General features: G+C 46.3%; 1 protein-coding gene across 2 annotated transcripts in view; it reads right to left on the minus strand.

Annotated features, from left to right (window-relative positions):
• The window catches only part of PDGFD (platelet derived growth factor D), a 143,893-nt gene extending 135,373 nt beyond the window's left edge, over positions 1–8,520 (minus strand). For both annotated transcript variants that reach the window (XM_082333288.1, XM_082333287.1), the window contains exon 1: positions 8,260–8,520. In XM_082333288.1, coding sequence (XP_082189414.1) covers positions 8,260–8,389 — 130 coding nt within the window. In that variant the 5' untranslated portion in view covers positions 8,390–8,520. The remainder of the gene's footprint in view (positions 1–8,259) is intronic.
• Between the last annotated feature and the right edge of the window lie 5,245 nt (positions 8,521–13,765).

Below are 13,765 nucleotides of genomic sequence, written 5' to 3' on the forward strand. Positions count from 1 at the left end.
TGTGACCGGCCGCCAACTGGATTTAACTCCATTCACCACAACTCTTTGGGCCCAGCCATCCAGCCAGTTTTTTACCAAGCGAAGAGTATGCCCGTCCAAGCCATGAGCAGCCAGTTTCTCCAGGAGAATGCTGTCGGAAACGGTGTCCGAGGCTTTACTAAAGTCCAGGTAGGTAACATCCACAGCGTTTCCCTCATCCACCAAGCGGATCACCTTGTCACAGAAGATCACGTTAGTCAAGCAGGACCTGCCTTTCATGAATCCATGCTGGCTGGGCCTGACCCCCTGGTTGTCCTGTACGTGCCGCGTGATGGCACTCAAGATGATCTGCTCCATAACCTTCCCTGGCACCAAGGTCAGGCTGACAGGCCTGTAGTTCCCCGGATCCTCCTTCTGGCCCTTCTTGTAGATGGGCATCACATTTGCTAACTTCCAGTCAACTGGGACCTCCCTGGTTAGCCAGGATTGCTGATAGATGATGGAAAGTGGCTTGGTGAGCACTTCTACCAGCTCCCTCAGTACTCTTTGGTGGATCCCATCCAGCCCCAGAGACTTGTGTGTGTTTATGTAGTGTTGCAGGTTGCTAACCATTTCCCCTTGGATTATGGGGGCTTCATTCTGCTCCCCTTCCCTGTCTTCCAGCTCAGGGGGCTGGGTACCCGGAGAACAGCTGGTCTGACTATTAAAGACTGAGGCAAAGAAGGCATTAAGTACCTGAGCCTTTTCCTCATCCTTTGTCACTATGTTTCCCCCCACATCCAATAAAGGATGGAGATTCTCCTTAGCCCTCCTTTTGTTGCTAATGTATTTGTAGAAACATTTTTTGTTGTCTTTTACGGCAGTAGCCAGATAAAGTTCCAGCTGGGCTTTGGCCTTTCTAATTTTCTCCCTGCACAACCTCACGACATCCTTGTAGTCCTCCTGAGTGGCCTGTCCCTTCTTCCAAAGGTCATAAATTCTCCTTTTTTCCCTGAGTTCCAGCCAAAGCTCTCTGTTCAGCCAGGCTGGTCTTCTCCCCTGCCAGCTCGTCTTTCAGCACATGGGGAGGGCCTGCTCCTTCGCCTTTAAGATTTCCTTCTTGAAGAATGTCCAGCCTTCCTGGACTCCTCTGCCCTTCAGGACTGTCTTCCAAGGGACTCTGTCAACCAGGCTCCTGAACAGGCCAAAGTCTGCCCTCCAGGAGTCCAAGGTAGCAGTTCTGCTGACCCCTCTCCTTACTTCTCCAGGAATCGAAAACTCTTTCGTGATCGCTATGTCCAAGATGGCCTCCAATCGCCACATCACCCGCAAGTCCTTCTCTGTTCACAAACAAGAGGTCCAGCGGGACACCTTCCCTAGTTGGCTCCCTCACCAGCTGTGTCAGGCAGTTATCTTCCACACACTCCAGGAGCCTCCTAGACTGTTTCCTCTCTGCTGTATTGTATTTCCAGCAGACACCTGGTAAGTTGAAGTCCCCCACGAGAATAAGGGCTAGTGATTGTGAGACTTCTGCCAGCTGCTTATAGAATACTTTGTCCGCCTCTTCATCCCGATTGGGTGGTCTATAACAAACTCCCACCATGATATCTGCCTTGTTGGCCTCCCCCCTGATTCTTACCCATAAACACTCAACCCTATAGTAACCATTGTTAAGCTCTAGACAATCAAAACACTCCCTAACATACAGGGCTACCCCGCTGCCTCTCCTTCCTTGCCTATCCCTTCTGGAGTTCTAAGCCGTCCATTGCAGCACTCCAGCTGTGTGAGTCATCCCACCATGCTTCTGTCATGGCAACTTTGTCATAGTTTTCTTGCTGCACAGTGGCTTCCAGCTCCTCCTGTTTGTTGCCCATGCTGTGTGCATTGGTGTGGATGCACTTCAGTTGGGCTATTGCTCCTGCCATCTTTTTGAGGGGAGAAGCCCTAGTTCCTACATGAACACTCTCAGGTGCTTCCATGGTTTCTAACACATTCCTAGCCCTTGCATCTTTGCTGTCGCATAGATGTCCATCCCCTACCTCCACTGAGATGGCAGACTGAAGGACCTCACTAGCACGCCATCCTTCAAACATTGGCGTGCTGACCCCAGGCTTATCTCTAGCAAGCCTGGGTTTACCCCTTTCCTCCTTCAAATCTAGTTTAAAGCAGGCAGCTGCCTACTCTTCCTGTGTTCAGAGCCAGTTCTGTAAGATATTTTACTTGCTGTTAAAGAGATCGGTCTGTAATTTGCTGCAGATATATTTTAATATAAGCAAGACTATCCATATGAAAAGACTGGAGTATAAAACATACAAACTTCCGCTGCACCTTTTGTATATGTACTATTATTAGAGGTGTGAAAAGAAAGCTATTCCCTGTCCTTCTAATTTACTGTTCCCCAAAGGAGTTTCTTGCTGTATAAATAACAGACATTGTGCAGATCTCTTCCTTTTATGTAATATTTACACTGAGTCTAATGGAGTGCCAGAAATGTAATGTAGTGAATTTGTATATTATTTTGTTGAAAGAATTTCTGCCTTCAATAATCCTTTTCCCTATAAATTCCTTTTTACTTAATAAAAAATTTACTAACATGTAAATTACTTTCAGAACTTCCACTCACAACATGGAAAACTGACAAACATTTTTCAACATAACTGTTGCTTTCAACCCAAATTCCATAAATTACATAGCTAACAACATCATGTAAAGACGATCTTCACTACCTCGAAAAGTCAGGCTCAAGTATTTGTCTAACAGTTCATTGTTCACCTAGGACTTCAAAAAGTTACATTAAATCTGGTTGGGTTTTTTTTTCAGTATTCTAAAAAAATTCCCTGGGTACAATATTTTTATTATTTTAATGCTCATTTGGAACCAATTATAGTAAGTGTGCTTATTCTCATTTCCCTGTGCTTGTGTCCTCTGATTTATGTATTATATATGTGCATATATAATATCCTATACTAGATGATATGTAAAAGATACAACATATATTTATTTTGTGTATGCATGTACATAATATTCATGCCTATGATACATATGCATTTTATTTTTTTTTTATTTTAAAAGAGTATTTGACAAATTTTGCAAATACTTGTACTCCTGCTTCCTCGTAAGATATAGTTAGTTTTACTCAACATTGTCTCGCTTACATATAAGCTATTTGAGCTTTGTTATCACAGAATCCTGTAGGACTGAGCGCCTTGATTTTAATCAAATTATAAAGATGCTCAAAGTTAAGGACATGAAGAATGTTATTGCACTAATGATTCCCCATGAGTTTCCTATTTATGCCTGTTCCTAGGTGTTTTATAAAACACCACCTCTCTGTGGGATCAGTGAAAAAAAACATTATTTTAGAATTTTCAGCAGCGTTCAGTTTCTAAGAATCAAAGCAATAAAATTATCAAGTTTTTGCTGCAAGCCTTTTAAGAATTAGCTGGCCTAATTAAGTTTCATACAAATACATTAAAAAAAAAAAAAACAAAACAAACAAGAAGTGTTGAGAGACTGGCTGGAGAGTTTATAAGTGAAGTGACTTCCACTATATGATATACATCTGCCTGATAAAACATGTTTCAAAGCTCCTTTGGAGAATTCCTCCGTGCTGCTCGCTGCTGAGTCAGGGTTGGAATTCTCATGCAATATCCTTTGATACTTCAATCCAAACAGTTAATTATAAAGATAAGAGACATCATCAAAGTTAAACAGTTGTAGACCAAAGTGCATTACTACAGGTAAATTACTAAGGTGTTTTTTTTTAATCTGATGAAGCCTGAAATACACAATGTTTTACAAAACCTACAAAAACAATCAGGAAAATAAAACCTATAAAAGCAAATTTATTTTAGCTATTTTCCAGCTGACATAATTTTATGTTACCACAGTCCTTTAAAAAAACATGTATACAAGCCCAATACAAAATGAACTCAGTAAGTGCATTCCGAAACTGAGGTTCCTCTATCACTAGTGATACAGGAGCCATTTCAAAATGGCATGAAAAAAAAACCAATTATGTCGTTTCCCAAGAGCAGACAGTTAACATCTATTTGGTGAGAGAATACTGCTCAAATCATCAAATGCTTTTCCCTGTGCACAGGCCAACACAGGGAAGGGGAGGGTAGAGTTAATGGCCCACATCCCTTTGGACAGGCCATCAAAGAGCCAAAAGCTGTTGCCAGCTCCCCAGAATGGTAAAGTACAATTTTTCTTTGTATGTTGGTGGTGCACAAGCAAACCAAAGTTTGGAAATTCCTGATTTTTTGGATTCAGAATGAAAACCACAAGAGCCCAGAAACTTATCTCATCGTCTGATGTTATGGTTTCAAATCTACATCAGAAGATACTGATCCCAGGGCTTTCAGTTGTTTACATACTGAAATGATTTGACACTATGCTGTCTCTTCTGTTCTGCCTTTTCTTTAAACTTTGTATTTTAAAGTTTAAAATATGTATAGTGATGCTTAGTCTGAGTATACAGACTAGGCATACTTTCCTAGATTGAGCCTTCATACAGATGTTTGTTCAGTAACAGATGAGAAAAAGCAACTGATGTTTCAGTTAGACACCATACAATAAATAATATTATTTAGCACTTTTCATCTCCAAGTACACATACACAACCAAAATAGCAGAAACAAAACAGCAGACTTCTTGTAATTAGGCAGTAGTATTGCCCAGTACTGCAAATTGGGAAACTGAGGCAAAGAGAACAATGGAAGCATCTGGAAGCCCTCTGTGTGTTATTCTGACGAACTTCAAAGGACTTAACAGGTAATGGCATTAATAAACACTTTAAGTAAACACCACTGCATGTGCTATAACTGTGGCTGGCATCTCCAGGATGCTTTAAAAAATTGATTAGTGCTACACTGGACAGCTGAGTCATCAATGCCCGTCCTTCCACTAGGACAAGAGGATGTCTTGTAAGCAGGTTATTTATATTCTTAATAACTTCAGCAGGAAGTACAGTCTGGTTAGGTTTGGTAGTCATTAAATAGCACTTTTTTTGTATGTGCTGCCCTTCATCTATAGATTTCTTCGCAGAGCCACCTCAGTCTTAAGTAAGAGCAATTACAAACAGGCCAACCTCTTTTAAGCTAAAAGAAGAAAGACAACCTCAAATCATGCATAGCGCAAAGGTTTGTTTTGCCCGCAAGCAAGACCAAGCCTCCACATTAGAGCTCTGTGTATGAAGTACGACTAGTTTATCCTGCTTGGGGGTAACAGAAAACTGGAATCCAAAGGATTGTTTTCTTTTTTAATAAAATGTGCAGGTGGTCTTGGACTTGCCAAGATACAATATTTTTTTAAAGAGCTGAACAGACCTTGCTTGCTTTTCAGTATCTCTCTCAATTCCACAACATAATAATCGTGATCATCAACCCAGGGCATATTATTAAATTAGTTTTTATCCCTGCTGTGCGTTTTGAGAGAGACTGTTGGAACATACTACCCCCAGTGTATTGTGTGCTCTCAAGATCCTATTCCATATTGTCATGTCTGCAAATATTTACAAAACATAAAATACTGTCTCACTCAGCAATGCAACCCACATGTCTTTAATGCTATTCCATATCAGTGCTTCAGACCAAAACAAGACACAAACACCACTGAAAATTATAAAAGACAGAAATACTTTTAGTGGCCTACAGCCAACTATGGTCTAAACACTTTGCTTGTGAGCTTGTCACATGCATGCAACATTGGGAATACAGCTCATAACCTTTGGCTGCACAAATACAGACCTTTAGTCAACAAACTCAAGCAACACTTTGGTTCATTTGAGCAAAATCAGGCCAGTCAGCTTCAGATGTGCTTTAGATGTTGTGACCTGATGCCCAGCTCCACTGACCATACCAGAACACACCGCCCTTTGCAGAGAAAAAGCAAGAGGATTCCCAAGCACAAGGAGAGAGCAAGGCTGCAGCGTGCTAGGGGTCTGCATGTGGTCTTCCTAAAAATGTACTACCTCCTCAGTATGTGGATAACATCCGCTAAAGGACTGCAAAGGTGTCTGACTTCGGCGTGGGTGCGTTTCACTATGTCTGTAGGCTGCAGGCCTGACTAGCATATGGCCCAGGAAGGGTCAAAGGTGGCACGTGATATCATATACATCTGCCGCTTTCAAACAGCCCCAGTACCAGTCCACCCCAGTACCCAGAAGGTTCAGCCACTACAAGTTGTGGAAGATAATTTTAAAGGTACAAAGCTTAATCACACCATTAAATGATCACAACTAGGAAAAGAGGAATTAACTAATCATTTCCCATAAGCTTGTTCTCTTCATCGCTCCAAGAAGCAATGTCACCACAGGAAGTCTTCACCCATCACACTGCCAGTAAGCTGAAAACTTTATTTATATTCGGGGTTACTTATGTCTTCACTGACTCTACAGAGAAGATCACAGTAAAACACATTTTAAAGTTCTAAGTACATCACTGCAGTTTTCCACAAAAAAGCTTGTCTGGAGTTTGACTTGGAAGGAAGCTGGCTTAGCTTAGTTCAGAGATGGTCCCAGTTCTTCTATGAGTTTAAGATGGCAGGCTAACAAGTCATGAAGCTTGATAAAATACACAGTAGTTTTAAAGGATGAAACAGAAATAATGGATGGATGCTTTTATTACAAACACATACATTTTTTCTTCGATTAAATTCGACTTCTGAGACAGAAGGAACTGCAATTCTGTCTTGTTTCCAGACTCACTACCTCAATTCTAAGAAAAAGCCTCTTCACCTTCTCTATGCCTTCTTTCAGTGACTAGGAAAGGCATACAAAAGATTATTAAGCTCAATATGGCTGAAAGCTGAAACAAAAACATCTTCCTAAATCAATTGTATACCCATTACACACATTGTATACATGCTGAAAAATAAACACTGGCAAATACAGAGTACAATCTTGGAGATGGCTCAAGTGACTGGCTTTTTAAAAAGGGTTTATAAAATGTATAAATTCTGGCAACTGGAAGACATTAACTTGACGACTGAACTGAACTCTGTTCATTTTCACGGAGAACATCTTGCATGTTGCTCTACAGGAAGGAACACCACAACGTGCAAAAGCAGGTCCTGCCACGTGAAGTTGGAACTCAACAGGCTGCTCCCCAACGAGAGGCTCATCGCCCTTCCCAAACCAAAGACCTGGTTTTCTTTATCTTTAATCACAAACAAGCAGATTCCCAAGGTGAATTTCAGTGGTGCTGTTTTTAAGCAGCCTCCACATTCATTCGCCACGGGGCCACAGCACATGGCCGCGCTGGCCGCTCTCTCGAGGCGCTCGCGTCCCGCGCAGCTGCGCTGCAGACCCCCGACAGCACCTCAGCTGTCGAGGATATCCTCTGCCGGTGGCTCGCAGCGGGAAGCGCGCCCGAGTTCAAACACGAAGACTGAAACCACCCTCCCTACCAGGCGGGCAGTGTCCGAACGCCCGCAGCCGCCCTCCTTGGTGCCCGCCATCACTGGGCATCCTGCTCCTGCCAACGGTGCGGCTGCCAGAAGGGACGAGGCCGCTCCTCGCGGGGCGCGGCTCAGCAGAGCCGGGCGAACACCCAGCCCTGGGCCCAGGCCCTCCCGCCAAGGCAGCCCTCCACCAGGACGGCACCCCGAGAGCCACGACAGGAGCCGAAAGCGGCGAAAGGCCGCAGCGGGGCCGGGAGAGGCGCCGCGCTCCCGCCGAGCACCCCTGAGGCGACGGCGGGGCCGCCCGCCTGCCCTCCCGCGCCCGCCACACACCGCCCCAGAGGGCACACGGCAGCGGCCCCGCCGGGGCCGGACCCGCCACAAACTCGCCGCCCTCCCCGCACTGCCGCCGGCGTCGGCACATCAGAGGGACACCGAGGAGACGGGGCCCGCGGGTGCCGAGGGGCGCCGGGCCGGGCCCTCCGCGGCAGCTGGGACCGGGCACCCCGCGCTGTGAGGGGCGAGGTGCCGCCCGCAGCCCGGAGGGGCCGCCGGGGCCGCCGCCGGCTCCCAGGAAACCTCCTCGAAGTTGCCCTGAGAAGTTTGGGACCGCCCGGAGGAGCAGCCCCCGGGCAGAGCCGCCCCCTCAGCCCACACCTCCCTCCCGCCTCCCGGGCTGCCCCCCGCCGGCCTCCGGGGACCGGCCCCCGCGGCCCGGCTGACCCCGCCGGGCTCCCAGGGCCGGGACCCCCGCCCGGACAGACCCCCGCCGGCCTCCCGGGACGCGGCCCCCGCTCCCGGGGAAGGGGGGACGGCAGCCCCCGGGGCGCGCTCCGGGCTCGGGGCTTCCTCTGTAAATGCAGCCCTTGGGAATAAAGAAGACGGAGGGACGCTTACCATCTCGCCTGATATTCGAGGACCGCAAGGCTTTTATAGATCCGCTCTGGGCAGGGGCAGTGGTGCCCTGACGGCTGCAAAAGTTCGCACAGACGACAGCGTAGAGGAGGAGGAGGATGAGCAGTTGCATTGGGATCCGCTGTGAACGGGACCGCGTCTCTGCAAAGAAACCCGGCTCTCCCCACCACGGGTGCTTCCCTCTCTCCTGTTCTCTCCCCCTTCCCGGACTTTGTGGTTGTTGTTGTTGTTGCGGGTTGCTTGTGTGTTTGGGGGAAACACAAAAGCTTTGTATGCAGGGGGGAAAAAAAAAAAAAAAGGCACAAAAAGCGCAAACCAAAGCCCCACGCCGCCCGACAGAGCAGTCACAGCTGCCGAGTTACTCCCCGAGCTGCCCCAAACTTCCTGCACGCTGAACTTTCTGCTGCGTTTCTGGGGCCGGCCGAGCTCGGCAAAGGTGAGAAATCCCGGGGCCGGGCCCGCCGCCCCCGCCCCTCGGCCGGCAGCGCCCTTGCCCCACGTCGCCGGCGGGGGCTGCCGCAGCCGCGCCGCTCCGCTCGGCAGGAGCAGCCGCTGGGGTCTGGGGCGGCGGGAGCGCCCCGCGCTCCGCGGCGGGGCCGGGGGAGAGGCGGCCCGGGGAAGGGGGCGGCCCGGGGGCAGGCAGGGGGGCGGGCGGGAGCGGCCGGCGGGGGGAGGCAGGGAGCGGTGCCCGCGCCCTCCCGGAGCTACCGGCCGCGCCGTCTCCGGCCCGGGCAGCGGGCGGCAGGAGGGGCGGTGCGGAGGGGGCCGGCCCCGCCGCGGCGGGAACCTGCCCGGGCGGGACGGCGGGGCTCCGGCGGGCGGGCCCGGGGCCAGGGGCTCCCCGCCAGCAGAGGCCGCGCACCCGAGTGTCCCGGCACCCGCCCTCGGGCCGGCAGTGGCCACGGAGAGGTTATCCCTCGGGCTGGAATGACTCGAATCACCGAGTTGCACCAGGGCGGGTGCGGAGACTTAGTGGGAAACACATTGGCTGAAGAAAACCCGCAGTTGTCCATGGGAGAGATGTATGGGCTCTTCCATCATGCCAAGCACTGTCCAAAGCTTTTCATAAAAAGTTAATTCGTACTAATTTAGACCCTCGTTAAATCGAGTCTGGTATTAAAAGATTGTATTATTGCCTGGAAGAGTTTAGGTCTAAACCAAAGGTATGTGAGGATTGTGATCAGACTGCTCTTCTAATACTTTTTTTTTCCCCTTCTATTAGCTGCAATGAAAATAATCAAGTGAAGCTGTAGAACAAGCAATCAGATTTTAACAGTTCTCTAATAAATCCTTACCTACTCAATTTATTTCTTAAGGCATTTCATATAGACTTAGCCACTCTTAACAAATCGTAACATGCTGCCAGACCTTTAACGACGTGAAACAACACCTCACTAGTAGAAGACAACTGTCGATACGGTGGTGTATCAGGAATATCGGATGAGTCCTGCTACACTCAGAGGACTGCCTCTGCCGTTACGAAACATTTTCTCCAACAGCATGTTAGGATGACACTGGGACTGAAACATCTTGTGTGTCTTAAGGAACCAGTAGGGTGCAATTCTGTTATGCATAATTCATGGTTCTTTATCCCTTTCATGTTCCCCAAAACTGACAGCGAACCTAATCCTGCTCCCATGTGGTAGATAATGGAAAGGCTCCAACAGTGCTTCATTTGTGAGCAGATGTGCCTATATTTTAGGTGCCCATTTCACGGGGGGAAACTGAGGGAAGGTGGCCAATCCAATCATCCTAATAGAAGCAGAAAGTCAAATAGAGAACTTTGAGCAAATGAAGATAGGGGGAGCTCTGAAGATGTCTTCTGTTCATCCAGTCAACGTGTCTGCCTCTTTCCAGTTACATTACAAGGAACTGGCAGAAAGCATCAATAGGATCCCAGCTACTTGGCTCTCTTTTGAGTGCAAGTACCTTTTAAGATAAAAGGAGGTGGTCAATACCCTGACCTTTACCACAACCCCTTGGTGAAGCCTTTCCTTTCTCGGTGCCCTCAGGCCCTTGTTCTCTCTTGGACTCGGGGAGCTAGAACCCATAATTGCTTCCCTGTGGGGGCGTGCAGTGGCCGTTTTAAGGTGATGGAGGAGGAAGGGAGGGAGGGATAGATTATCTTCCACCCAGAAGGCAGACAAAAGGTGTTTTGACAGTGAGCAGTCAAGAAAGGGGACCGTTTCCAACACTGTTCCTCTTTCTGTACCCAGCTTTACCCATGTAAATTTTCTCATATAAAATTCATACATCTTCCCAAAATCTGGGTCTGGAGCAAGAGTCATGTGGTGTCTTTCTGGCCCTATGCCTCCCTGGCTGCACAGGTCCAGCTTTGACACAAGAGAGGAACAGGCTTTGGCCTAAAGCACTCCACAGCTGTTTGGCTGATGTGCTCCCTGGCTTGATACAAACTATAAGTTTAAACTTCCTCAAGCTGACCAGGGCACAGAACTGAGGTTTTCTCAGCATTTTTTATTTTTCCTTTTAAAAAGAGTACATACTGCTGTGACGCATAAGATGAAATTTCTGTTTCTGCAGCAGAGGTACTTGTTGCTTAGAGAACTCTCAAGCAAAACAGCATGGGGCCTCATAAATTAGACGGTGATGAAAACAGGCAAATGGATTCCACCACCAATGGCTTTGATAGATATCAAGAAGAACTGTGTGTAACTCCTGTCATATGCTCATGGTACATTTCTGTCCCTCCCTGTGCAAAGCATGGGATGCTGCCATCTTTGTTCTAAAGCCAAGAATATTTTTGTAGCAGAAGGGACGAGTCTTTTTCTCAGGTCAGAAAACAGACAGGGAATATTACTGTGGGATTCCAAACAGAGGCCTAGCTCTATCAATTATCAGATATTTATTTTAATCCACAGTTTTTGGAGCAGATCACTGGATCTTCACTTTCTGGAGAACATTCTAGTACATTGGCTAATCTGTATTCTAAGGATTTGGGATAATTTAAACCATCAGGTGATTTCTATATGAAGGCCTACAGCAAATCATGTTTACTGCATAAAAGGACATACTGATGTGTAAGTGTGATGACCTAGGTAATTACAAATCTGTCAGCCTGACTGAGATCCTGATAAAATAATGTAACAGTTGATATGAGACTGAATTAATACAAATTAAAAGGAAAATAATATTATTAATGCTAATCAACCTGGAAAATCTTATCATGCTAACTTGGAAATCTGGTTGACAAACAGAATAGCATCAAATTACAGCTTTCATAAAGCATTTGACTTGGTACCACACAATTTAAATCATATGAAATGAAAGTCATGCATACTAAATATTTTCAAAACTTGTTAAATGACAAGTTTTAAAATGTTTAATAAAAAGGGAAACATTATTAAATGGATTCTTTGCGAGAGAGCCCCACTTAGGCTAATTTTTGCTTCTAAATTGATTTGCATTTCTAACAATGATCTGGGAAAAATGTAGTCATTACTCATGACATTTGCAGATGACAAAAACCTTGGGGGAGTAATAGGCTGATTTACAGTAATGGTGTTATATGGAGATAGACGCGTAGGTACCGGGTGGAACTGTAAAGCTGAGCCCTGGCATAGCTTATGCTTTAAAATAGCCAATGGCAGCACTACTCAGTGCCTGTGGCATCCATCTCACCTCATTTTAGTCTTCTGAAAGTGCCTGGTGTAAGTCAGCCACATAGGTTCTCATTGTTCACGGAGAGAATTGGATACCCATCAGAGGGCACTCTAGCCCAGCAGTTTTAGGCAGTGGTGCTGGGATGGGATAAATTGTTTTCTGGAAGGTCCAGTTTCTCTCCACTGACTGGAGAGAGCATAGGGAACAAATACATTTATAGTTACTGGATAAAGTAGTTAATCCTAGTAAGCACTGATGCAGAAGAAATCATGGGGGTGGATTATCAAGGAAGTCAATGGGCTGTAGCCTTCTCTGTTATCATTTGTTGGCTGGGAGGTGCTCCAGTGTCATACAGTTTGTCCACGGAGCACAGATTTGCTCTGTGTCCACCCCTTAGAACACTGGAAATACGGTGATTAAGTAGCAAAACCCAAGATCTTCGTGCATTATCACTGGGATCCTTGGATATTTATTTATAGAGGGGAATATCAATTAGAGTAGGGGCATTATGCTTTCTTCTGTTATTATTAGACTGCTGCATCAAGTTCCTGTGAATATAGTCTAAAAAAGGACCATGATAAAGTGAAAAACACTGAGAGGAAAACCACAGGATAGAGGTTGAGAGACATGCCATTCAGGTAAAGCTTAAAAATCATGAGTCATTTAGCTTGTCAAGGAGAAACTCAGAGGGGTCACAGCTACCTCTGGGAGGCAGGATATTGATTCTAGAAGGCTATTCTGTCTAGTGGACAATGACATATCAAGGTGAAAGCTGGAGTTAGACAAATTAAGATTAGAAATAAAAGGCATACTTTTCAGTGTGGAAAGCCATGGAAGTATCAAAGTCGTATGTTCTTTATCACTGAAAATTTGAAAGGCAAGATTTGATGTTTCCTTAAAACCAGTCAAGTGGTTTCAAGCTGTACTTAGAAACATGTGGGGTCTATTGATCACTTCTAAAACGTCTGTAAAGGTGACAGAGAAAAGCATGTTCATATGTACCGTACTACAAGCCACAGATGAAATTTCTAAGTGGTTCTGCAGTTTATTGGAAAATAACAATCAAAAAAAAGTACCTCCAAGGACTAATTCAGTGCAGCACTGTGATTTCTGTTACATAGGAGGACAGGCAAGTGATGGCAACGACCCCATCCCCCAGTTGATAATATGTGGATGATTTGAGAATGAGCAGAGGTGCATAGAGTAGGATGGAGAAAGGTCTCACAATTGCTAAAATGCATGTCTTAAGTAAATGAGTGTAACCATGATGGCAGACCGAAAGAATGCAAGGAAAAGGTAGACCAAAGCCATTATATGTCTGGAAGTAGAAAACAGGGGCCGAGCTGTATGTTGCTAAGATAATCACCATACCCCAGAGGCACCAAGCCACCAAGAAGAGAAGTGCAGCACAGTGATCCATGGCCCAGATTTACTATCTGAGCTACAGGCAGCAGTTGAACAACTTACAGAGAAAACCGCCAATGAAACTGATCACTTTAGGTATTGAGATTATCAGACACAAGCCCAAGCACTGCTGCCTGGTATCACTACAAACTTGGCATTGATTCATGGGAACTCATGTTAAAAATCTCTGAACATCAGATGTGGGCCACAGACCTGCAACTGGTGCTGCCGTTTGTCCTCCTCCAGCAGCCAGCTGTGCACGCTCGCTTGTCTGGCCCATTCTTGAGAACAGCTGCAGGCAGCTTTGATTTATCCCGTCTTTTGGTTTTCTCTCTTGTGTCTGCTCTGCTACAGGATGCTGTCCCCTTCTCCTTTTCAGTGTACACCTGCTTCCCTTCCCAGCTCTTAAATGACTTTTGCTGGCTGTCTGTAACTTTTCGCTAGTTCTCCACTGCAAGTGTTA

The sequence above is a fragment of the Platalea leucorodia genome (genome assembly GCF_965183815.1).
Source record: "Platalea leucorodia genome assembly, chromosome: 2".
NCBI classification, from domain to species: Eukaryota; Metazoa; Chordata; class Aves; order Pelecaniformes; family Threskiornithidae; genus Platalea; species Platalea leucorodia.